The sequence below is a fragment of the Lepus europaeus genome, chromosome 14 (assembly GCF_033115175.1).
Source record: "Lepus europaeus isolate LE1 chromosome 14, mLepTim1.pri, whole genome shotgun sequence".
Taxonomy (NCBI): domain Eukaryota; kingdom Metazoa; phylum Chordata; class Mammalia; order Lagomorpha; family Leporidae; genus Lepus; species Lepus europaeus.
Window position 1 is genome coordinate 37,845,125 of NC_084840.1, and position 26,566 is coordinate 37,871,690.

The 26,566-nt window shown below is 45.7% G+C and overlaps 1 protein-coding gene and 1 pseudogene across 1 annotated transcript in view; one reads left to right on the forward strand and one right to left on the reverse strand.

Moving 5' to 3' along the window:
- The window catches only part of FBXO28 (F-box protein 28), a 34,745-nt gene extending 28,753 nt beyond the window's left edge, over positions 1-5,992 (forward strand). Inside the window, exons 4-5 of the mRNA XM_062210444.1 lie at positions 611-806; positions 2,689-5,992. Coding sequence (XP_062066428.1) covers positions 611-806; positions 2,689-3,083 — 591 coding nt within the window. The 3' untranslated portion in view covers positions 3,084-5,992. The remainder of the gene's footprint in view (positions 1-610; positions 807-2,688) is intronic.
- A 4,686-nt stretch (positions 5,993-10,678) lies between these two features.
- Positions 10,679-26,534, reverse strand: LOC133773237 (PRELI domain containing protein 3B-like; annotated as a pseudogene).
- Between the last annotated feature and the right edge of the window lie 32 nt (positions 26,535-26,566).

Below are 26,566 nucleotides of genomic sequence, written 5' to 3' on the forward strand. Positions count from 1 at the left end.
CTTCAGGACAGGGCCTCTATTTCATTTATCCTGATTCCTTTGCCCTAACCCAGCACCTAATACATAAAAGGTACTTAATAAATCTAAGTATAAAGTATTATAACTAGCCCTAAGGCCATGTGTCAGATGATAATATCCATAGCCAGTATGTTAGTTAAATCACTCCTCAGGGCCGGCACTGTGGCACAGTGGGTAAAGCAGCCACCTATGGTGCCAACATCCCATATGGGCGCCAGTTCTAGTCCCAGCTGCTCCACTTCTGATCCAGCTCTCTGCCATGGCCTGGGAGGGCAGTAGAGGATGGCCCAAGTCCGTGTGCCCCTGCACCCTCGTGGGAGACCTGGAAAAGAAGCTCCAGGTTCCTAACTTCAGATTGGCCCAACTCTAGCCATTGTGGCCATTTGGGGAGTGAGCCAGCAGATGGAAGACCTCTCTCTCTCTCTCTCTCTCTCTCTCTCTCTCTCTAACTCTGCCTTTGAAATAAATAAATCCTTTTAAAAAATTACTCCTTAGGTCTTCACAAGAATTGCAAAAGAAGTAGTCACTTCTCTGCTGATTTAGCCATTTTCTTAAAAAAAAATAAAATGCTAATGAGAATTTGTTGTTTCAGGTGATTGATGAGATTTACCGTGTGCTGAGATATGTCAATTCTACCAGAGCCCCTCAACGAGCCCATGAAGTACTACAAGAGTTAAGGGATATTTCCTCCATGGCAATGGAATACTTTGATGAAAAGATTGTTCCAATTCTAAAGAGGAAGTTGCCAGGATCAGATGTGTCTGGAAGACTCATGGGCTCTCCTCCAGGTATCATTTGTTTATAACATATCCACTGTATAATAACGCACATAGTTTTGCTAAATGCTTTTCTTTTCCTCTTAACCATATTTTTTGAACTTTCCTGTGTCCACAAATATTTATAATGTCTTTTTAATATTAATACTTTTTTTCATGTTTATTCATTTATTTGAAAGGTAGAGAGAGAGAGAGATCTTCTATCTGCTAGAGGATTCCCCAAATGCCAACAATAGTTGGGGCTGAGCCTGACCAAAGCCAGAAGCCAAGAACTCTACTCAGGTCTCCTACGTGAGTGACAGGGACCCAGCCACTTGGGCCATCACTGCTGCCTCCCAATGTGCACATTAGCAGGAAGCTAGAACTGAGAGAAGAGCTGGGACGCAAACTTAAGCCCTCCAATAATGGGTTGTGGACATCCTGAGCAGTGGCAAGTGTCTTAACCCTTTTAACTGCCATGCCAAACACCTGCCCTGTAACATCATTTTCACTTATAGGTTGGACTATAGACTAGGATTTCTATTTGATACCCACAACTCTGCCTTTCAAATAAATAAATAAATACTAAAAGAACATTATTTTAGGCAAGAGAAACACTGTATGTAAGGCAGTGTTCAATTAAATACCAAATGTAGGGGCCAGTGTTGTGTAGTGGGTTAAGCTGCTGCCTGTGATGCCAGCATCCCAAATCAGAATGTCAGTTCAAGTTCCAGCTGATCTGCTCCAGTTCAGCTCTCTGCTAATGGCCTGGGAAAGCAGCAGAAGATACCCCAGATCCACGGGTGCCTGCACCCACGTGGGAGACCCAGTTGGAATTCTTGCCTCCTGGTTTTGGCCTGGCCCAGCCCTGACCATTGCGGCCCTTTCAGGAGTAAACTAGCAGATGGAAGATCTCTTTCTCTCTGCTGCCTTTCAAATAAATAAAACAAATCTTTTTTTTTTTTTTTTTAATGCCAGTTGTAGCAGAGACAGAATCTTAAGATCAGTGTTGATTTGTTTGAGATATCAGAAGAGGTAACAATTGTTCTAAGCCTTGATATGTAAGTGGAAGTTGGATAAAGATAGACAGAAGGAAGGAAGAAGGCGTCAAGCAAGGAAAATATTATGGTTAGGGAAAACTAGCACCATGGGTTGAGGGTGTGAATGGAGCTATCTAATTCTTTTAGATAACCTTTGGGAGATAGGGTTTAAAAAATAGGTTCCTCATTTAAAGTAGTGATTTTTTTTTAATGCCTAAGTTGCATTCTCATTATTTGAAAAAACAGAATTGTTCCAAAGCCTTCCTATACCATACTAGAAATGTTTCTTTGGGAGTCAGCATGTGGTATAGTGGGTTAAGCTACCACTCTTAACACCAGCATCCCATATCAGAGTACTGGTTCAAGTCTCATCTGCTATAATTCCTGTTGGGCTTCCTGCTAATGCGAGTGGAAAGGCAACAGATGATGGCTGAAGTCTTGGGTCCTTACCGAGAGAGACCCAGATGGAGTTCCTAGCTCCTGACTTCAGCCTGGCCCAGCCACAACGGGAAGTGAACCAACCTTGGGAAGCTCACTCTGTCTCTCCCTTTCTCTTTGTCACTCTGCCTTTTAAAGAAAAAAATAAGTCTTGGGGGGGGGGGGGGGGATACTTCCTGATCATCGTGTGTGGTAAGCTACTCTTGCAGGGATTCTACTTGGCTAAAGTTGAAGCCTTTGCATATACTTAAGTGTGGAGTGAACTTAAGAACATGATAAGTCTATACTTATTCAAAAGTTTGTGTTTGATTATTTAAGAGAAAATAGTTGTTTTCTAATTCTACTTATATTTTCTTACTAGGTCCTAAAAATGTTTTATAATATTTAAACCTATACAACTGTTAAGTGATTGACCTGTTTAAACTCTGTCTCCACAGTTCCAGGACCATCTGCAGCCCTAACAACAATGCAGCTCTTCTCTAAGCAAAATCCTTCCAGACAAGAGGTTACCAAACTCCAGCAGCAGGTTAAAACAAATGGCGCTGGTGTGACTGTTCTCAGGCGTGAAATTTCTGAGCTTCGCACCAAAGTGCAAGAACAGCAGAAGCAGCTTCAAGACCAAGACCAGAAACTGCTAGAGCAGACCCAGATCATAGGTGAACAGAATGCACGGCTGGCAGAGCTGGAACGCAAACTACGAGAAGTAATGGAAAGTGCAGTAGGAAACTCCTCGGGGTCTGGGCAGAATGAGGAGTCTCCTCGGAAACGAAAAAAGGCAGCAGAAGCCATAGACTCTCTTAGGAAATCTAAACGTCTTCGGAATAGAAAGTAAATTGGAACATGGTCCTAGCGCCAGAGGAACCTGGGGCTGAGTAGCTTAAGCAGTTATGCATATCAGGACACTGTGAGCAACACGGTGTCCCTTAGGCTCCTGGGCCCTCAGAACACAACTTGAACTCTTAGGGTTGGGACACTCTTTTCCCGCTTCTCCTGGTTGAACTGATGCACAGAATCTTTTTACTTTGCAATAGATTTGTACTAACCAGACCTGTTCTATCATGTTTTGAGGAGTTAACTTTTTTTTCTGTGCAGATAATGTTTGAAGTAAGTTTATTTGTTTCTGCATATATGCACATTACATAAGGATCTTAAACCCAGTCTTGACAGACAAGAAGTTAATACAGAAAATGTCCTGTTCACTTGAAAGAAAAATCTACTTTTTAAATGGACACTATCTTGTTTTAAAAAAAAAAAAAACGTTGACTTTTTGTTATAAGTGACCTTTGTCTGGAATGTCTGAAAAGTAGTTCATGCTTTTTGGTATTGAAGTAATGGGTAACTAAAAAGAACTTCCATAGTATTGACTGTAGAAGGAGCCTCTACAGTATTGACTATATATTTTTATAAACTACTGGCAAGGGACTTACCCAGTTATTATATACATGTTTTCAGTTCTCTTTCGGGGCCATGTCCTACATTTGCATGGATGGATGCATGCATTGCCTAGTCAACTCACTTAAAAAGCTCTTGCACTGGTATTGATCTTGAACCTCTGTACTGCTCCACTTTTTAGAACAGTGTCTTAGTTTATTTAAGGCTTAACATCTTCCACTACAACAGCTTGCCTCTGGAGGGGAGCGGGGATTCTTATCCATTTGTCCTCCATTTTTATAATAACAAGAGACTATGAAAGCCCATTGCTTTATCTGTTGTCTGTAAGGTTCAGGTACACTGGCTAATAAGGCAGAACCTCAGATTCCAAGGCTCTTTCTGTCAGACCTCCAGGAGCTGGCACTGATCCTCTCTCTCACTGTCTGCTCATTGATCAAATGTGATTGAGTAAGGGACCCAATGTGTGGGATTCAGTTTTGCCATTAAAGGAAAGTTCATTGAAGAAAATTGTACCATAAAAAAGCCTTTTGATCATTTCATTTATGAGGGATGACCTGAGGAAAGCTTTTAACATTCATTTCAAGCTTTCCTATTCTATAACTAAACAAAAGCTTTAATTTTGTTTGCACTCCTGTTTTGAGCTTGTAACTGGAAAAGCATGTCTTGCACTGTTCAACACTTCTGAGTGGTCACTTTAACAGCTTCCAAATTGTGTATAGTGGGTTTTTTTCCCCAGTTGTATATTTTTGAGACATCCAGTTGTCACTGTCCTTGTTTTATTTTATGTACTAAATTATGTAGTTATTTGTTCTTTTAAACAACTGTTGCCTTGGGCTTCAGTTATTAACGGTAAATCTAAGTGTAATATAAAAAACTATCCCTTCCCAGGTGAGTTTGACACCTGTATAAAACCTAAGGTTTTGGTAAGTACCTTAGTTTAGTTGAATAAAAGCACAAGGTTACCACCTTTTTTATCCGTCCAACATGACATGGTTATGCATCCTTTAGGTTAATCTCAACAAATGGAACTTTTTCCTATCCATTTTTAATATTGTCCTTTCATAATATTGTCCTTAGATTTTGATCAATTCTATGTCTAACTTTGAAACTCCATTTAACAATGTAGTATGTTTTCAATGAAAAACCATAAAGTAACATCCAAATGTTTCATGGTTTGTTGGGAAGGTAATTTAAAAATAAACAGTTTCCGAAAAACATTCGTCAGCCCAGGTCATCCATAAAAGTCCCCGTCTGGAACTCGTTTTCTCAGCAGGTCTCATTTTTGTAATCATAGGATTTAGCCATATTATCACATCTTTGGAGGGAGGCCTACTGGAATACTTAGGGCCTTTAATATTCTGCTTTTCTGGAAGATTTTTTTTTTTTAAATATCAAAGTACGTGTTTACAGGTCAACGAAGTATGATCCTTATGCATCAAAGGGATATTAGCCTTGAGTTATTTCTTTAATAGTTGTCCTTTAAACTACATCTAGCTAGCCTAAATGTATGTATAGTTTCCATTAGTTAACATGAATATAGGATACGGCTTTCATAATGAGCATTCACGTCCTGATAAACATTAAAAGGTAGATGTTCTCTTCTAAAATCCAGATTTCTACAGTATACACTTGCAATCTCCTGTCCATAATGTTAAGTTGTGCTTGTTAATACAGAAATATTCCATAACAGGAGAAAACACTACAATTGCTTAAGTGTTAAGATTACTTAGACTATCTAGCTAACATGTTAGGATATTGCCTTCACCATTTATTAGGACAGTTATTTGATAACTGTTAACACTTGCTTTTGGATAGTGTAGTGATATTTTAGATTCAAAAAATCAGATTATTTGGATCAGCTAAAACTGACACATATTAATGGAAAATTGTAAATTAACATCCTAAGAGAATCATCCTGCCTGGCATTTTATGTCAGAAACGTAAATACTATGTTGTTAATATTGTGTTGTCCTGGTATAACATTTCATGAAGTATTCCCATCAGCTTCCTTGGCTGTTTCTCAATGGTTCGTTCCCACATGTAAATTCATTATGGTACCACACTATCCACATGGATGAAATGTGAAAGGTATGTAAAAAAACAAAGAGGACTGACTGGCCCCACCCCTCTGGCCTTCCCTGCTTATCTCCCACAGGGACTTGGCTCACTTGCTTTTCGAGGTATTGTTTCTCAGACTCCTCTTGATGTAAAGAGTCTGGAAATAAGGAGACAAACACAGATGTATTCAGAGTACTCAGACTGTTTTAGAGACTCTTGGGGTGCCATCAGGTCTAAAGCCACTGGTTTTGGAAGCTTTTTTTTTTTTTTTTTTTCTTTTTTTTTTTTTTTGGTAAAACATGTTTTTTGGAGTACTGAACTTTACAGGGGCTTGCCTTAATCTCTAGTAGTTTCAAGATGTATGCGCTACTATACATGTTAAAATGTTGAAATAGTCTATGTAGCCCCAAAGGTGGGTAAAACAGAGTATAAGAAATGCCTAAATAAATAAGCTAAAAGGTGTCACTACAGCTGGATTTTTGAGAGAAAATGGACATACAAAAATAGGCTATGTATAGTAAAAATAATGGCACCTTAAGATTGCACTATTTTATGCATTATTTTATATGCCATTTCATAGCCTGCACTTTAATCTCCAAAGAAACAATGTATAATGTCCCAGTTGTTCCTTGTTATTAATACTTTTTTCCTAAGACAGGGCACTTAATTCTATTTTACTATACTGAATTTGTTTCTTGGAGGTGGATTCCTTTTTTGAGTTCTCTGTTTCCTTAGCCATAATATTTTCTAGGATCTGGGAACTCCCTATCTTGTCTATTTCCAACAGTATATAATTTTAATTTAATGTAAATGTAATTTGGTGATCAACACATTCTATCCTGCTCTAGCAATGAGTACCCATTTGTTAGACTTATCCAACTCTTTAAAAATATATGCTGTAATATTTGAAGCCAGAAGTAAAAGGCACTGTGAAAGGAAGCGTCCTGTCCTGTGTGACGCACCTGCTTGGGAAGAGTGGGCTCTGATGTGAAACCCAATTTGATATGCTGTCCAATGCTTTGACTTGGGATCTGTCTGAATTCCTTTAGTGCACAAAAGGTTAAGTGAGAACTACTTAAATATAAGCTTTTATGGCCTACCATCTGCTGTAAATCTTTTTTTAAAAACATCTACAAAATGAGAACTAATGATTAGTTGGCTGCTGCTTAACCATGGTCTTTTAATAGCAGTACACTTATTCATGGTGATAATACAACAGGCTTAAGTAATTTTGGCCCTTTTCAGCTTCCTAAGAAACTTGGTTCAGTTTATAGAGTTCAGAGTAAGTCCGGGTTTGTCCTGTTGTGTTCCGAGAGAACCATGTGGTTAGCAGCATGCTGGTAACCTACTAGGTCCACTGCCATAGTATACTGGTCCATATTCAGAGCTATCCTGAAAGCTTAGAAGTGTTTAAATTCCTTGATGTGGTACCATGTCTGTGCAACAATAAATTACTAGTTTACTTTCTGGAATTACAATTGTTATAACCTAATCAATGGTTGGAAAGTGAAAAGCACCTCCCGGTCACACAACAGGGTACATAAATAAATGTGTTGTTACCAGTGCTACTTGTTTTCTTTGTATTTCATGCACAAAAGAACATAGAACTCTACTGATAGCATATATTAATAGCTGCTGTTCCTTGAAGCACTGTGCTGCGTGTGATCTACACATGTGTAGTCCTTGCAGCTACCTTCAAAGCTGGCTTTACATGAAGTTGAACTCGGGTTAAGCAGAATGTCCACAGTACTATACAATATGTGACTGAAGTGTGGGTCCCAGCCTACCTGCCTCTGGAGCTTATGAACTTGGCTGCTGTTTTCACATTCTGAAAAGCTGGTAGCAAGAATTGTTAAATTGCTGATTGTTAGAAGTCCAAAACACTGATTTCAGTGTAACCTAGAACTTCAGGTAAGAGAAAGCTGAACTTAGAGGAAACAGCTTTGATACTCTAGTGTTTTTGGCAATAGGTCCTCTGACACGTGGGTATAACTTTTAAGGCCTTCTAGTCAGAGACTACTACAGGGTCTGTTGTCACCTTACCGGAATGTGTGAATACACAAGGAATGACCACTGATTGTTCTGCCCTGCCAGGGAAGAAAACTAGTTCTCTTTCAAAATCCCTTCCATCTCCAAAAACGAAATACTCAGAATTTCAATGACATAACGCCATATAAATCAGTTTTACCTAGTTCCTGAAGGTGTAACTGTGATAGGGAATTGCTGAAAATTAAATTCTCTGAGGAAGAGCAAGCTCCTTTGGCAGGAACTTTTTGTTGTTGACAGATATTCAGAAAAAATATGACATACGAGATGGTGCTGAATGGTGAAGGTGGCAGCAATGCTGTTGGCTGTCCCTGCAATCTAGTCGTCTTCAGATAACAGCCAGAAGCGTGGCAGCAGCTGCTGTGACATCCCAGTCTTCAGAAGGAACTGCAGAGTGGACGTCTGCGTCCATGTTCTCCAGGTGGCTTGATTGCTGTATAACAGATTCACACTGGTAGAAAATCAAGGATTTTTACCTGTATTCTTCTCTTTAAAAAAAAAAAAAAAATCAGCCGGCGCCGTGGCTCAACAGGCTAATCCTCCGCCTTGCGGCGCCGGCACACCGGGTTCTAGTCCCGGTCGGGGCTCCGGATTCTGTCCCGGTTGCCCCTCTTCCAGGCCAGCTCTCTGCTGTGGCCAGGGAGTGCAGAGGAGGATGGCCCAAGTGCTTGGGCCCTGCACCCCATGGGAGACCAGGAGAAGCACCTGGCTCCTGCCATCGGATCAGCGTGGTGCGCTGGCCGCAGCGCACTAGCCGCGGCGGCCATTGGAGGGTGAACCAACGGCAAAAGGAAGACCTTTCTCTCTGTCTCTCTCTCTCTCACTGTCCACTCTGCCTGTCAAAAAAAAAAAAATCATTTATTAGGGCTAGCACTGTTGGGTGCAGCTGGTTAAAGCTGCTGCCTGCAGAGCCAGCATCCCATATGGGATGGTTTGGAGTCCCAGCTGCTCCACTTCAGATCCAGCTCTCTGCTATGGTCTGGGAAAACAGTAGAAGATGGCCCAAGTCCTTGGGCCCCTGTACCCCCGTGGGAGACCCAGAAGAAACTCCAGATTCCTGGCTTCGGATTGGCCCAGCTCCGGCCATTGCAGCCATTTGGGGACTCTCTGCCTCTGCCTCTCTGTAAGTCTGCCTTTCAGATCTTTTAAAAAAATGAACTTTCCAAGATTCAATACATTTCACTCACAGAAATAATTCATCATGAGTTTTTTATTAATACAACAAAATACTCAAGCTACTTATGAAGGAAAGAAGTTTATTTTGGTTTGTGGTTCTGGAGGTTCAAAATCCAAGGTCAGGTGGGTGCCATGAGTTTGGCCTCTGATGAGGACCGTGGATGACGATGGTAGCTTGCAGAGGACGGCTGGCAATGGCGAACCAGGAGGCAGAGTGGCTTGACCCTTAAAACCAATTGCATCGCAAGGACTACCAACAAGGACACAACCCCATGACCAAAGGACCTCCCATTTGGTCCACCTCCCACATTCTAACTGGATTCAGCCTCCACTCAGCACCATGGATTTGTGACTAGCATCTGAAGTCCCTCATGAGTGGCAACCAACAGCAGCAGTCAACTAAATCGACCCTCAACTTTGCTTCTATGTTTTAAAGTATTCCCTGCCCCCTTTCCTTTAGCTTGAATTAAGTTTCTAATTAACTGATTTCTGAAGTCTGCGAAGCAGCAATGTAAAAATAATAAAATTGGCTCCAGGAAAGCCAGAACTGGGGTGCACCCTTCTGTGCTAAGACAAAGGAAACCCTTCCCTGCCAAGGCCACGCTGGAGGTTACTTGGGGGTGAAGGTGAGGGAGGGGAGGGCTAAACTACCTGTGCTTCCTTTGCAGGCTTGGGGCAAGTTTTGAGAACACACTCCTGCAATAAAACAGTTTCTATAACCCCCTAAATTGCCATGGCAGCTGCTGCCATTGCCTTGGAAGAGGACAATGAAGGAATCAACGTAGAAGCCGAGCCCTTACATGGTGCCTTTGATGTAGATATTCTCTAGCCGTCTCAGTCTACCTCCCCTGGCCTCAACTTTAAATGAAGTAGTGCACTCGATCCAGCTGACAAGACCCACGAGTCCACTCACCTGCTCTCTAGATAGTATCCTATCATTTTTTTTTTCCCCAAGAAAGGGAGTACCTTTAAGTTAGAAAACTGGCAAATCAATACAGTACTCTTAAATTTAACAAAATCATATTTTTGTTTTAAAGATTTTTATTTATTTATTTGAGAGGTAGAGTTATAGACAGTGAGAGGCAGAGACAGAGAGAAAGGTCTTCCTTCTGCTGGTACACTCCCCAGATGGCCGCAACGGCTGGAGCTGCAATGATCCGAAGCCAGGAGCCAGGTGCCTCTTTCCGGTCTCCCATGCGGGTGCAGGGATCCAAGCACTTGGGCCATCTTCTACTGCTTTCCCAGGCCACAGCAGAGAGCCGGATTGGAAGAAAGCAGCTGGGACTAGAACTGGTGCCCATATGGGATGCTGGCGCCACAGGCAGAGAATTAACCTACTGCACCACGGCGCTGGCCCTGGAGTCTTTTTTTTTTTTTTTTTTTTTTTTTTTTTTTTTTGACAGGCAGAGTGGATAGTGAGAGAGAGAGAGAGAGAGAGAAAGGTCTTCCTTTTTGCCGTTGGTTCACTCTCCAATGGCTGCTGCGGCCGGCGCAGCGCGCTGATCCGAAGCCAGGAGCCAGCTGCTTCTCCTCGTCTCCCATGTGGGTGCAGGGCCCAAGCACTTGGGCCATCCTCCACTGCCTTCCCGGGCCACAGCAGAGAGCTGGACTGGAAGAGGGGCAACCGGGATAGAATCCAGTGCCCCAACCGGGACTAGAACCCAGTGTGCCGGCGCCGCAAGGTGGAGGATTAGCCTGTTAAGCCATGGCGCCGGCCACATATATTCTTGTAGTGTGAAATTTTCACTCCAAAAATATCATTTAAGTACCAAATCAAAACACTGGTTTTACAGCAGAGCAAGTTACTTTATACAAATTAATTAAAACTGTACAGTTTCTCCTTTTACAGTTGAATTCTACAGCAGTAGCACAGAGGTGTGTTCAGAAGAGGTGGCTCTGTTTTCTTTTGGGGTTGGTCCAAAGCTAGGTAGAGTTCCAATGTATGAAAAGCTTCCAATTCTACCTCAGGAGAATTAAGACACTCTTCAGACAGTACTAACTTCAGAGGATCCTTCTGATTTAGAAGCTCTGCATTTTTTTATTTTGAACAAAAGTCACAGTCTTACTCCAGTTTATATAAAAAATTCTACCTAAAATATAGTTGTACTTTCTAAATAACAAAGACATCGGCCTGGAGAGCTGGGGGCCCGCCGCCATTGGTGGCCTTATGCTTCCTCTTGCCGATGCTGCCAGTTCTTCAGTCTCAGCATTTCATTTACGTATTACCCACTCCATTGCTTCTTGGCCTTTATTAGCATTTGAAGACATCGTCCTTGCCATCAGTCATCCTTCAAGGCAGCTGCTGAGGCTGACTGCTTTCACAGTGATTATGGCTTCTTGAGTTAAAATAGTTTTTCTGGGTCCTGAGGATATGGTTTGTATATGAGTCTCTCAACTGCTGAAACTAGATTTGTAAATGAAATATTACTAGATTCCATTGTTCTCTCTATAGGAGCAACTATAGAATGTTCCTGCACATATGTTTTGGTTCTTGCTGCACCTGTAAGAGACCTCACAATGGAGGACAGGCCCTACTCGGTGCTCAGGAGCCTGTGGCTGTGCAGCTCTGCAGAGGGGTCCACGTGTCCAGCGCTTCCACTCCAACCACACTCAAGTTCATGGGATTTGGGTGCTTTTACATTGCAGCTGTTGTAACGGTTTCCCATGGATGGTCAAAGACGTGTTCCAGCATCCAGATCTGCATGGTGCCAGTGGCCCATGTGATGTCCAGGCAGCGCTAGAGGACAAGGAGGCAAAGAGGATACACCTGCCCCTGCCCTACCTGGCCGCGCAGCACGCAGGCGTCGTCAGGCGGACCGATAGTGTCCTTTAAGGAATCTTCCAGGAACCCCAGGCCCTGAATAACTGTAGCAGCCACCTGTGTGCTACCAGACTGATTCCCACCTTGCTATCAACAAAATTCCCCAAACAGGGAAAGGCGTTTACAGTGAAGAGGCAGAGTGAGTCAGTAGATGGGAGCTCTTGCTTTCTATCCCCACCCCAGTGTTGGTGTTTGGCTTGAAGCACAGCGGACGAGCAGACCCACGTTTTGAGGCTCTACAGTGTCAGAGCTATTGCCCGGGACAGAGCAAGCACATAAGAAACAGTGGCAGTATCTACAGAAATAGATATGACTCCGGGGTTAATACAGAGGTAAAGAGGACAGATGCATAGAAGGATGTGTGTGCACACACACAGCTGCACGCATGTGCTCCACGTGCAGTGACACACATCTGGCTTACGGTCTCAACTCCAGATGCCAGTCAAGGAGCTTATGCAATGCATGGGCTAGCTGCAATGGCTTAACTTCAGTTTCTGTTCTAAGTGTATTTAAATACACATACATACACACACACACAGAGTACTTATTTCTAAAGCACAGAAAACAATATTGCTACTCTTTTTAAAATTTTTTTTTTATTTATTTGAAAGGCAGAGTTACAGAGAGAGAGGGAGAGAGAGATTTTCCAATTGCTGATTCACTCCCCAAATGGTTGCAACCGCTAGAACTGGGCCACGCTGAAGCCCAGAGGTGCTTCCTGGTCTCCCACATGGGTTCAGGGGTCCAAGCACTTGGGCCATCTTCTGCTGCTTTCCCAGGCACGTTATCAAGGAGCTGGATCAGAAGTGGAGCAGCCAGGACTCCTACAGGCACACATATGGGATGCAGCACTATAGGCAGTGTCTTTACCAGCTATGCCACAGCACCAGCCCCAATATTGTTTCTCGTACAAGCTTTCTAGCCTCCTGAAGAAATTTATTCTGAATTCATCTTAGTTTTGCCATCTCTAAGAATCATAGCATGAAAAAGACTCTGGGAGATGATGTCATGTAATTGACAACACTGAAGGTAATTCACGAAAACCATTTTCAGCCCTGGGGTAACTGACTGATCTGTACAAGGACATATGCCTGGATGGAAGCAACTCAGGGTCTAGTCATCAACCCTTACTGTAATTCTTGGTTTACTCATCTTGCCTCGGGCTGAGAGGCGTGACAGGAGGGAGACTTGGGCTGCACCAGGTAGAAAGAAGGGGCCTCGCCCAAATTCCCTGCACCTTCACATGCAGCTTAGAGTAAGGGCTGAGCATTTGTGCTCAGGAACCAGAATAAATGGGCTCCTGTGGCTGGTGCTGTGGCGCAGCAGGTTAAGCCACTAACAGCCAGGCTGCCATCTCATATGAGCAATGGCTCAGGTCCCAGCTGTCCCCAGCTCCCTGCTAACACACCTGAGAAGGCAGCAGAAGATGACCAATACTTGGGGTCCTACCACCCACGTGGGAGACCCAGATAGAGTTCTGGGCTCCTGGTTTGGCCTGGCATAACCCTGGCTGTTGCAGCCATTTGGAACATGAATGAACGATGGAAGATTGATCTCTCTCTCTAATAAATAAAATCTTTAAAAAAAGAAAAAAGAATAAAGAATCCCAGCTCTACCAGCCATCAGCTTCAATACTTGGTATTCCCGGGGCTCAGTGTCACCATTTGTCAAATATTTCCCACTGCGTGGAATTGTTGCAAAAATGGAAAGAATGCAAGCAATCCATCGGCCTCAGTAGCTGGCACACAGTGTGTGCCTCCCCGTGTTCAATCAGATGCCTCCTGTCAGAGCTGCAGAAGACCAGCCTCACGAAGTGTAGATCAGGCGTGCTTTCTTGCCAGGGATAGCTCAGAAAACAAGCACGGAAGTTCCCTGTGGGCCATGGCCTCTCCAAGTATGGATCACGGAGCAACAGCCTCTGAATCACCTCAGAGCTCCTTTGAAATGTAGTGTTTCAGGCCCCATTCCAGAATGAAAACCTGCATTTTTACATGACCACCAGGAGAAATTTTGAAACCAAATGCTAAACAACTCAGTTCCCCATCTATTTCACAGTAACATAGAAAAAAAAAAAAAAAAGGAAAGAGAGGAAGAAAAGGAAGAAGAGAGGAAGGAAAAGGAAGAAATAAGAAATTTAACATTGGCCAGAGAGAACAATTTTTTTTAAAACTAGCAGAGGCCATGGCCATTGACCAAACAGGAAACAGTTTGGTGTCATAAAAGAAATTTCCATGAAAATTTCCACCAGTATCAAGCCAGTCATTAGCATTGGAGAATAATGAAACTGTAAAAAAAATATTCACTGGGACAGGTGTTTGGTGCAGCAGTAAAGACTGCACTTGGATGCCTGCATCACAAATCCAAGTGCTTGGGTTTGAGAGGGGGAGGCCTTCCATCTGTTGGTTCACTCCCCCAAATGAATGCAACAGCTGGGGCTGGGCCAGGCCTAGGCTAGGAGTCAGGAACTCCATATTCCACATGGGCAGTGGGGTCCAACTACCTGAGCCAACATCTGCTGCCTCCCAGGGTCTACATTAGCAGAAGGTTGGAATGGAGAGTGGAGTCAAGAGTCAAATCCAGGCCCTTTAACATCAGGTTTGGGTGTCCCAAGTGGTGGCTTTACCAGAGCACCAAACATCTGCCCTCTTGTTCTGTTTTTGAACCATGGAACTGTACTACCTCGAAAATGAAACTGCTGTGGATGGAATGTGTCCCACCAAAATTCCTGTGCTGAAGTCTGATTCCCAAGGTTAGAGGGCAGAGTCCTCATGAATGAGAGGAGTGCCTTTGCAAAACAGAAACCAGAAAGCTCCATCACCCCTTTGGCAGAGAGACAGCCGCCTCTGAGCCAGGAAGCAGGCTCTTACCAGACACTCAGTCTGCCTGTACCTTGATCTTGGACTTCTTGATCTCCAGACTGTTAGAAAGAAATTCCTGGGGCCTGCACTGTGGCACAGCAGGTTAAGCCATGGCCTGCAACACCTGCCTATTCCTCTTCCGATCAGCTCCCTGCCAATGCACCTGGGAAAGCAGCAGAGGATGGCCCAAGTGCTTGAGCTGCTGCACCTATGTGGGAGACCCGGAAGAAGCTCCTGGCTCCTGGTTTCCGCCTGTCCCAGCCCCGGTCACTGCAGCCATTTGGGGAGTGAACCAGAAGATACAAGATGGATCTCTCTCTCTGCTACTCTGCTTTTCAAAGGGATCTCAAGTGGCATCTTAAGCATGAGGTCAAGTGCCCACTCCCCTCCTAGTGAATTTTTCATTTCAGTTATTATGCTTTTCAACTCCAAAATTTTCCTCTGGTTCATTTTGATAATTTCTAGTTTTGATATTCCATAACTGATAAATTACTATCATCATACCTTCCTCTGCTTCTTTAACCATGGTTTTCCTTACCAATTTGAACATATGTATTAGGCTATTTTGAAGTCTTTGTTAAGGCTGACATCAGAGCCCTCTCCTAGGCAGTTTATATCACCTTTTTTCCTGTGGGAGGGCCATACTTTCCAGTTTCTTTACACAACTCCTATTTCATCTTCCTTTTTTTCTTTTTTTAAAGATTTTGTTTGAAAGGCGGAGTTCCAGAGGGACGGACACACACACACACACACACTCACAGATCTTCCATCTGCTGGTTCACTGCCCAAAAGGCTACAATGCCCAGGGCTGGATCAGGCTGAAGCCAAGAGCCTGGAACTCCTTCCAGGTCTCCCACATGGGTAGGAGGTGCCCAAACTTGGAGCTATTTTCCCCTGATTTCCCAAGTGCATTAGCAGGGAGCTGGATCAAAGTGGAGCAGTTGGGACTTGAACTGGCGCTGCCAGTGATGCAGGTAGTGGCTTAACACACTGTACCACAATGCCAGCCTTCCTATTTCCTCTTACATGGGCAGTTTAGATAATGTGTTGTAACAACCCTCTATCATGATTCCTCCTCCCCCTCTCTGGATTTCTGTGACCTCCGGTGGCTTATTTATTTATTGAGTGACCTGGCTGGGCTATTTCAGTGAATTCTGTTTCCTTTCAATGTGAATGTTCTAATGTCCACGCCCCCTTGCCCATCCCAGCAACACAGCCTCGGACATAGTCACAGTCTTACTGTTGTGGGGTGGCCTCTGGCTAGGCTTGGTCTACATTCTTCTCTCCATTGCAAGAAAGGATTCAAGGAGGAGATGGAAATAGTTAGCAGAGAAGCCAGGTTTATTTGAAGCAAAACAAAACTACGCACTCAAGGAATAAATGCAGGCAAGCGCAGCGCGCTGATCCGAAGCCAGGAGCCAGATGCTTCTCCTGGTCTCCCATGCAGGTGCAGGGCCCAAGCACTTGGGCATCCTCCACTGCACTCCCGGGCCACAGCAGAGAGCTGGACTGGAAGAGGAGCAACCGGGACACAATCCGGCACCCCGACCGGGACTAGAACCCAGGGTGCCGCGGAGGATTAGCCTAGTGAGCGGCGGCACCAGCCGAATGAGAGGTTCTTAACAAGGTTTAGAGCTATCCTTTTATACTATCGGGAAGCACGGGGGGGGGGGGGGGGTGTTCAGGTCAGGAGTTAACTGAATATTCAAAAGAGAGGAGTTTGGGCCGGCGCCCTGGCTTAACAGGCTAATCCTCCACCTTGCGGCGCCGGCACCCCGGGTTCTAGTCCCGGTTGGGGCGCCGGATTCTATCCCGGTTGCCCCATTCCAGGCCAGCTCTCTGCTATGGCCCAGGAGTGCAGTGGAGGATGGCCCAAATGCTTGGGCCCTGCACCCGCATGGGAGACCAGGAGAAGCACCTGGCTCCTGGCTTCGGATCAGAGCAATGCGCCGGCCGCAGCAGCCATTGGAGGGTGAACCAACGGCAAAAAGGAAGACCTTTCTCTCTGTCTCTCTCTCTCTCACTATCCACTCTGCCTGTCAAAAAAAAAAAAAAAAAAAAAAAAGAGAGAGAGGAGTTTTGGGACAAGGCTTTGAGTTCTGCCCATTTCCGTGCCCTTTTTTGGAAATCACAGAAGTGTCATGGCGTCAGGCACATGATGGAAATGGGTTTGCTGGCCATTATAACTTTATTATAATGACCCAAAGGTCACCATGGGGCGTAGCCAAAGCCATATTGGATATTTCCAACTTGGAGGGGCGGGTTCTAAGTTTGCAACATAGGGGAACCAGCTGTTTCTGCTATACAGAAGGGGTGAGGAGGCTGGGGCAGTGCATGCAAAGGGTGTTTGGATGCTACAGACAGGGCTGTCACATTGGGCTGGCTGCAGCTGCCAATCTGGCCGGTTGGGGCTTCCACACAGGCCAGCCAGAGCTGTCCCAATGCAGGCCATGCTGCCGTGCTGTGAACCACACAGGGCTGCAGCAGGCTGGGCACAGCAGCAGGGCTCTGCTGTCCAACCTTGGCTCCTCTTGCTCTCACTACCCTCCTGCCTTCATGATCTGTCCTCATCCCCTTCAGAGATTTTAGTTCCTTAATCTTAACTGGAAATAGAAGGAGGAAGGCCCATCTTCTGTGACTTCATGTTAGGGCATCATCCCTGTGTAGCCCTGAAATCCCTTGCTAACTAATCTAGAGATTCTATTTGAGGAGCTCGAGGTTTGCCACCAACCATTAGTAATGGAATCCCTGCAGGACCATTATTTCTACATGAAATTTTTGAATTCTGGAAGATACTAATTTGACCATTATGATGAGTATATGTGAGCTTAAAAGGAATAGAGTAAGAATCATGTCAGAAAAGGGAGAACACCTTTTATTACTCCCCAGCGGGTGGAAGCTGAGAGACTTCCCTTACCAAAGTCATGGAACCACTTGGCTTGATCGTAAAACCTTTCATACCTTTCTCTATGAGTGCACTGTTGTTCATGAGAGTGCTGCAGGTTTTATTAGTCACTTCACATATTCCACCTTGTCTGCCCGTGGATAATATGATAATCTACGGCTACTCAGTTGTCCATGACCATTTGAGCTACAGATTCTAAAGAATCATGGAGTTGCTGGAGGGACTGGCCAGTGGTTTGGGCTAAGCTGCCCACAGCAACAGACAGGTTTCTTAAAGCAACTTCATGGTGTGCACTAAGATTTTTTCCAATTATGATGGAGAAGTTTACCAAGGAGTTTTCCTGCCTATAGCAGTTTCACATGAAAAAAAAAAAATAGAAGGAAAATCATGTCCATGTGGAAGTGCAATAGCCTTAATGTCTCTCTCTCTAGTGAGAAGGGCATAGTAAAAGCAGAGGTTTCACGTATTTTTTACCCTTTTGGAGATAAACCTGAGGTCCTCGTTTGCCTCACGAGAGAGGGCAGACTGGCTGTGCCTGTAAGCTCCAGGGTCACATGGAGCTCCAGGAGTATGACGATCATATGGGAGTGGGAGCCACCTGGGTTCCCGGGCCCCACAGTTGTCAGATAAGGACATAAGGGAACTGGGGGTCCACTTCTCTCTTTGGAGCTGAGGGTAACCTCATTTCCAGTGCCCCTCTTACCTCTTATTTACATTGGGGCAGGGGCCTGATAGGCATTCGCACCCATGCCCCAGCTCCCCACACTCAGAACATTCCCTCTTGGGCTTTTCAGGCGTGGTTGGAAGCCTCCTGGGTTGTGCCTTTGGTTGCAAGAGCCTGCTATCCTAGGAGCCTGCTGGCTGGGTACCGCTTCCTGCATGGAGCCCCTTTTCCTCTTCAGCCTTGTCTCTATAGGAAGCACCCCAAATGCTACATCTGGCTCCTGGAGTTCAGGGTCTGATGGCCAGTTTCTGGAGCTTCCTTAAAATATCCGTGCCTGACTGACAGGTGAAATGGGTACCAAGCTCTAGCTGTACTTCAGGAGGGCTCATCAAGGCCTCTACCCGACATCCCTAGAGAAGGCTGGGTTCCCTTCCATCTATTGCTCCTCTGTAGCTCATGTCTCTAAGAGGGCAGGGGCAGAATACAGTCTACAGGTCCTTCTAAGGGTGGGGCTTTGGAAGAATGCCACAGATACCTGGATATGAGGAATTTCTGACTGACTTCTCTTACAATAGAAGTCAAGGTGAAGTTAATATTAAAGTTGAGGGTCGGGCTGGCATAGGGCACTGTGGCGTAGCAGGTAAAGCCGCCACCTGCAGTGCTGGCATCCTATATGGGCACTGGTTTGAGTCCCAGCTGCTCCACTTCCAATCCAGCTCTCTGCTATGGCCTGAGAAAGCAGTAGAAGATGGCTTGAGTGCTTGGGCCCCTGCACCCATGTGAGAGACCCAAAAGAATCTCCTGGCTCCTGGCTTTGGATCGGACCAGCTCCAGCCATTGTGGCCATTTGGGAAGTGAACCAACAGAAGGAAGACCTCTTTTTTTTTTTTAACTTTTATTTAACAAATATAAATTTCCAAAGTACAGCTTATGGATTACAGTGGCTTTTTCCACAACCCTCCCATCTCCTGCTCCCTCTCCCATTCCATTCACATCAAGATTCATTTTCAATTATCTTTATATACAAAAGATCAATTTAGTTCTATTAAGTAAAGATTTCAACAGTTTGCACCCACACAGAAACACAAAGTGTAAAGTACTGTTTGAGTACTAGTTATGGCATTAATTCACATTGTACAACACATTAAGGACAGAGATCCTACATGAGGAGTAAGTGCACAGTGACTCCTATTGTTGACTTAACAAACTGACACTCTTGTTTATGGCATCAGTAATCACCCTAGGCTCTTGTCATGAGTTGCCAAGGCTATGGAAGCCTTTTGAGTTCGCCAACTCCGATCTTATTTAGACAAGGTCATAGTCAAAGTGGAAGTTCTCTCCTCCCTTCAGAGAAAGGTACCTCCTTCTTTGATGGCCCCGTTCTTTCCACTGGGATCTCACTCGCAGAGACCTTTCATTTAGTTGTTTTTTTTTTTTTGTTTTTGTTTTGTTTTGTTTTTTTGCCAGAGTGTCTTGGCTTTCCATGCCTAAAATACTCTCATGGGCTCTTCAGCCAGATCCGAATGCCTTAAGGGCTGATTCTGAGGCCCGAGTGCTGTTTAGGACATCTGCCATTCTATGAGGAAGACCTCTCTCTATGCCTCTCTTTAACTCTGCCTTTCAAATAAATAAATAAATCTTTTAAAAATCCCTAAAGGTTATCAGTTGAAGGAAGGTTAGAAGGCCCTTTAAAGAGAGAGGGAAGGAGAGAAATCCTCCACTCACAGGTTCACTGTCCAAATGACAACAGCCACGGGTAGGCCATGCTGAAACCAAGAGCCAGAGACTCCATCTGCATCTCCCATGTGGTGGCAAGGACCCAAGTACTTGGGTCATTTTCTGCTGCTTTCCCAGACACATCAGCAGGGAACTTGATTGGATGTGGAACAGATAGGACTCCAACGAGTACGCAAACAGCATGCCAGTGTCAAGAGTGGTGGTTTAACCCGCTGCAGCACAATGCCAGCCCCAGAAGGCCCTTTTCTGATGAATATGGAGGAACTATCGAATGCAGTATTCCTTAAAACACCCATCAGTTGCAACCCAGGACCACACTCAGACCCGTTTCTGGGCTTCACCAGCAGGAGACAACAACACTGTAACAAACGGTAAAGAAAAAAGAACCCTAAAGTAAATGGGGGGAGATGGCATTGTGTCTCAGTGTTAAGCAGCTACTTGCAACAATGGCTTCCCAGACCAAGGTGCAGCTGGAGTCCCGCAAAAAGGCTGGAAGATTAGAAGGTGTAAGAAAAAAGAAGTTAGACAAAGCAGACAGTCCAAGAAAACAAAGACCCTTCAGGCTCTGCACAGCTTGGGAGCAAATTCCAGTCACTCTTACAAACCTTCTTCATGGGGCTGGTGTTGTGGCATAGTAGGCTAAGCCTCTATCTGCAGTGCCTGCATCCCACATGGACGCCAGTTGGTGTCCCGGCTGCTCTTCTTCCAACCCAGCTCTCTGCTATTGCCTGGGAAAGCAGTGAAAGGAGGCCCAAGTGCTTGGACCCCTGCACCCATGTGGGAGACCCGGAAGAAGCTCTGGCTCCTGACTTCATTTCAGCCCAGCTCCAACCGTGGCAACCATTTGGGAAGTGAGCCATAACTCTACCTCACAAATAAATAAATATTTTAAAAATAAAAAAAAAATCTTCTTCACAAAGGATCTGCACAGTGTCAGTTCTTGGTCTTCCCACCTACAACAGTTGCTAAGAGGAGCAGGTACATTTCGGTTAGAGGGGTTCACCCATAATGAGCCAGAACAGGAGAGAAAGGCTGAAAGAAACCAAGACTCTCAAGTGCAAGGGAGACAAGAGTCAGGCAAAACTCACCAATCAATTGTAGTGTGGGCTTCCAGATCTCGGCTCTCGGCTCTCGCTCCACTCATTTGCTGGGGTGGTCCCTGGCTAGGCCTGGTCCTGGTTCTTCTCTCTGTTGCAAAAAAGAATTAAAGGAGGAGATGGAGATGGAGATAAAGGTGAGCAGAGAAGCAGGTTTTTTGTTTTTGTTTTGTTTTTGTTTTTTTACTTGAGAGGCAGAGTTAGAGAGAGAAAGAGAGAGAGAGAGACAGAGAGAAAGTTCTTCCAAGTGTTGGTTCATTCCCCAAATGGCTGCAATGGCCAGAGCTGAGCTGATCCAAAGCCAGCAGCTAGGAGCTTTTTCCGGGTCTCCCACATGGGTACAGGGGCCCAAGCACTTGGGCCATCTTCTGCTTTCCCAGGCCATTAGTGGAGAGCTGGATCAGAAGTGGAGCATCTGGGACTTGAACTAGCACCCATATAGGGTACCGACACTACAGGCAGCAGCTTAGCCTACTATGCCACAGTGCCAGTCCCTGGAGCTGCCTTTTTATACTACAGCAGCATACAGAGTGGTGTCTGGATCAGAGTTTAGCTGAATATTCAATATCTGGGGGAGGAGCCTAAGTACCTCCCATTCCCATACCTTTTTTCTAGGAATTCTTAGAAATGTCATGGACTCAGGTGCATGATGGAAGAGGGAGTGTTAGTCATGGCAATTCTATTATAATGACAGTAGAATGACCTGAAGGTCATTTGGGGGCACAGCCTGCAGTCATATTGGATGTTTCCAGCTGGTACTGGTTCTAAGTTTGCAGCAGAGAGCAACTTTGGTTTCCACAGCATGGAATGGTAGGTGGCAGGGTTAGGGCAGTGCACAGAAGGGGAACTACAGAAGGGAGATTTGAGTAGCACCTGGGAAGGGGTTTTGACATGCAGACCAGGCTGTCATGTGGGTTGTGTGGCTGCCACATGGGCTGGCCTGATTCGTCATGACACGGGCTACACTGCCATGCAGGGGGCCATGCAGGGTGCAGCAGGCAGAGTAGGGTAGCAGGGTGGTGCTGGCAAACCTCTGCTCCTCTTGCTCTCCCTGCCTCCATCACTTATGGGCCACCATGGTTTTAGAGGGCTGTCTGATTACCCTTTCCCTTGGTTTATTAAAACGTCTCCTTCTGTTGGCCTAACACAAAGCTGTTAGGCTCTTCTAATTGCTGGCTAATTGCTCTACTGTTTTTGACAATATCCTGGAGCATAAATTGCCCCAGAATCTGATTTGATTGCATTTCAGCCCTTTTCCGGAGATGAGTTTTGAGGTCGGTTTTTAAGGTTTGTTCTGACCCCTGGAGGGCTCTTCTCAGCTGTCTCCCTGGTTTTCTCTGATGCACTGTTGGAGCATGGTTTAGCTTGTTGCCCTCATGAAGCTACTCGCCTCTTCTTTCATTGCTTATCATTAAAATGTCCCCTTTTTATTTGTTTTAAATATTTATTTTTTATTTATTTACTTTTTTTGACAGGCAGAGTGGACATTGAGAGAGAGACAGAGACAGAGAGAAAGGTCTTCCTTTTGCCATTGGTTCACCCTCCAATGGCCGCTGCGGCTGGCGCATCTCGCTGATCCGAAGCCAGGAGCCAGGTGCTTCTCCTGGTCTCCCATGTGGGTGCAGGGCCCAAGCACTTGGGCCATCCTCCACTGCACTCCCGGGCCATAGCAGAGAGCTGGCCTGGAAGAGGGGCAACCGGGATAGAATCCGGCACCCCAACCGGGACTAGAACCCGGTGTGCTGGCGCCGCAAGGCGGAGGATTAGCCTGTTAAGCCATGGTGCCGGCCAAAGATTTATTTATTTATTTGAATGGTAGAGTTACGGGGGGGGGGGGGGGGGGGGTAATTCATCCACTGGTTCACTCCCCAGATGGCCGCAATGGCCGGAGCTGCACTGATCTGAAGCCAGGATCCAGGAGCTTCTTCCTGGTCTCCTATGTAGTTGCAGGGTCCCAAGGACTTGGGCCGTCTTCTACTGCTTTCCCAGGCCATAGCAGAGAGCTGGATCAAAAGTGGAGCAGCCGGGTCTCGAACTGGCACCCATGTGGGATGCTGTCACTGCAGGCAGAGGCTTTACCTGCTACATTACAGCATAAGCCCTTTTATTTTTTTTAATATTTTATTTTATTTATTTGAGAGGTAGAGTTACAGACAGTGAGAGGAAGAGAATGGTCCTCCATCTGCTGGTTCACTCCCCAAATGGCCGCCAATGGCCAGAGCTGAGCTGATCCAGAGCTAGGAGCTTCTTCTGGGTCTCTCACGGGGGTGCAGGGGCCCAAGGACTTAGGCCATCTTCTACTGCTTTCCCAGGCCCCAGCTGAGAGCTGGATAAGAAGAACAGCCAGGACCAGAACTGGCGCCCATATGGGATGTTAGCGCTACAGGCAGAAGATTAACCTACTGCACCACAGCAGTGGCCCCTCTCTTTGTTTATTTTTAAAGATTCATTTACTGGGGCTGGCGTTGTGGCGAGCTGGTTAAGCCGCTGCCTGTGATGCTAGCATCCCATATGGGTGCATTTCAAGGTCAGGCTGCCTCACTTCCAATCCAGCTCCTTGTTAATATGCCTGGGAAAGCAGTGGAGGATGGTGCAAGTCCTTGGAGCCCTGCCACCTACATGGGAAACCCCAAAGAAGCCCCTGGCTCCTGGCTTGGCCCAACCCTGGCTGCTGTGGCCATTTGGGGAGTGAACCAGTGGATAGAAGATCTCTGTCTCTCTTTCTCCCTCTCATTCTCTTTCAGAGGAAGGAAAGAAGGAAGGAGGGAGGGAGGGAGGGAGGGAGGGAGGGAGGGAGGGAGGGAGGGAGGGAGGAAGGGGGAGAATACAGAATACAAAATGTGGTAGTATATTAAAAAACATTTAATTTAAAAAACATGCTAATAGGCCAGCACCGTGGCTCACTAGGCTAATCCTCTGCCTGCAGCACCGGCACACCAGGTTCTAGACCCGGTCGGGGCGCCAGATTCTGTCCCTGTTGCTCCTCTTCCAGACCAGCTCTCTGCTGTGGCCCGGGAGTGCAGTGGAGGATGGCCCAAGTCCTTGGGCCCTGTACCCGCAAGGGAGACCAGGAGAAGCACCTGGCTCCTGGCTTCAGATCAGCGCGGTGCGCTGGCCACAGTGCGCCAGCCGCAGCGGCTACTGGGGGGTGAACCAACGGAAAAGAAAGACCTTTCTCTCTGTCTCTCTCTCTCAATGTCCACTCTGCCTGTCAAAAAAAAAAAAACAAAAAAACAAAAAACATGTTACTAGATGCTGATTTTTATGGAAGCTTTTTTCTGATTCTTTTGAAATGATCATGCAATTCCTCCCTTTAAGGTGCTTTGCTACCAATTTTGCATCCTAAGTGAGAGGAGGGATGGACAAGGAGTCAGGATTGGTTAGCTCTTGAAAGTCTCAGAGCAGGCCTGTGTTTGGCTTGCTGTGTAAACAGTAGAACTGTAGCTCAGTTCTCAGCAGCAGTTAGGGAGGTTTCTAACCCATGGGCCTGAGCACTCACAGAATCCTGTGCAGCCTCTCATGCAGGAGGAATGCAGATCAAAGAGACAATCCCTCCAGAGGAGTGAGGCCCTCAAGGCCTGAGAGGGGGTGTGGTCTGGCAGAAATGCGGGGTCTGGAGGAGACAGGGGACCCTTGTGGGACTACAGATATCAGTACTGGATGGCCCTGGAACTGGCCAGGACCAACTACACTAAGCCAACAGGGGAGAGATCAGAGCAGCCCAAGTGTTGGGGCAGGAGTTGGGTGCAGTGGTCAAGTCGCCCTTTGGGATGCTTGCACCCCTTACTGGAGTGCCTGCCAGTGTGCACCCTGGGGGTCAGCGGTGATGGCTCAAGTACTTGAGTTCCTATCACTCTTAGGGGAGACTCAGCTGGAATTCTGGGCTCCTGGTTTCAACCTGCTCAGCCCCGGCTGTTGCAGGCATTTGGGAAATGAGCAGCAAACGGAGGGGTCTGTGTGTGTGTTTCTCTGTCACTCTGCCTTTCAAATAAGTGAAAAATAAAATCTTTGAGTGGGTGCTGCAGCACAGCGGGTTAAGCAACATCCCACATCAGGGCGACGATTAGAATCCTGGCTGCCCAGCTTCTGAGCTACCTTCCTGCAAATGCACCTAGCAAAGCAGTGGAGGGTGGCCCCAAATACTCGGGCCCCTGCCACCCATGAGGGAAGCCTGGATTGAGGTTCTGACTTCTGCCTTCAGCCTGGCCCAGCCCTAACTAATCATTATGGCCATTTGGGGAGTAAACCAACAGGTGGAAGATCTCTCTCGCTTTCTCTCCATATCTGTTACTTTCACTTTCAAATACATAAATCTTTTTTTTTTTTAAAGAGTTGCTCATACAAAAATCAAACATATGGAAAAAACGTTGATTTCAAAAGTATGACAGTCTACATCTGAAATCTACCTCATCTGAAATTTCCTAATATCATTTGGGACTATTGAGATTTACCACAGCTTTTAACAGAAGACTGGATAATGTCTTTCCAGAATAACTAGTATGATGGATTGTCTTGAGGCAAATTACTTGGCAAGACATGAGGAAAAGATGTGAAAGCTTGATAACACATTAAGAACTTTACTGCCAAAGAATTTTATGCACACTTTTTTAGCTTATTTTTTGGTTGTGTACACAAAAAGAACTTTTAAAAGTTTAAAGAGCCAGGTTAAGCTGCTGTTTGCGAAGCCAGCGTCCCTTATCAAGAGTGCCAGTTTGAGTCCTGACTGCTCTGTTTCTGATCCAGGTTCCTGCTAAAGTGGTGCTGAGGAAGGCAGAGGACAAAGGCCTAAATTGGATCCCAGCCACTTGGATGGGAGACCTGGATGGAGTTCCTGGCTTCAGCCCGGCCCTTGGAGAATCAACCAAGGAATGAAAACTCTATCTCCCTCTGTCACTGTGCCTTTCAAAGTCTAGATGTAAGCAAAATAGTCCTCAGTCCACACCACTCTGTAGCTCAGTTCTCATGCTTTTCTTTAGAGCGTCAAAATACACTGTTTTTCAAAAATCTGCATTGAGAAGGATTTAACAAAAACCAAGTGCTTCTCAACTTTCTCCCCAGACTTGCACTTACTCTACCACAATGTAACCATTCCTTCGGTGTCTATTTCAAACACATGTTATGACCATCCTAGGAAACACGCATGAGCATTATATACCCACTAAGTGTGCAGGCTCTCTCCCTGCCCTTCTGTATTTGGCAGAACATTTTAGCGAAGAATTCATAATACGTGGCAACTATTTTCACTGGTGGCTGAGCGTAACACTATACGATAAACTGCTGAGTCTCTAAAAGCGCTCTTTTCAAAAACTATCCCTGTTAAGTAATACTATTACCACACTTAATAGCCTCCAATTGACATTTGAATTAAATTACCTCATCATTAAACTTTCACTCTTCGAACCAGACGCTACACCAGGCCGCCGCATGGCAACTGGCGGACAGGGCTTTCTGAGCTCCTTCACATCTACAGGTTTTCCCAGCCCACGTTTCCCCTCACAGCCCACTCCAGCGCTCCCCGCCGTGGGCGCGGCCGCGTGGTCCCGTCTCCTACCCGCGAGCCG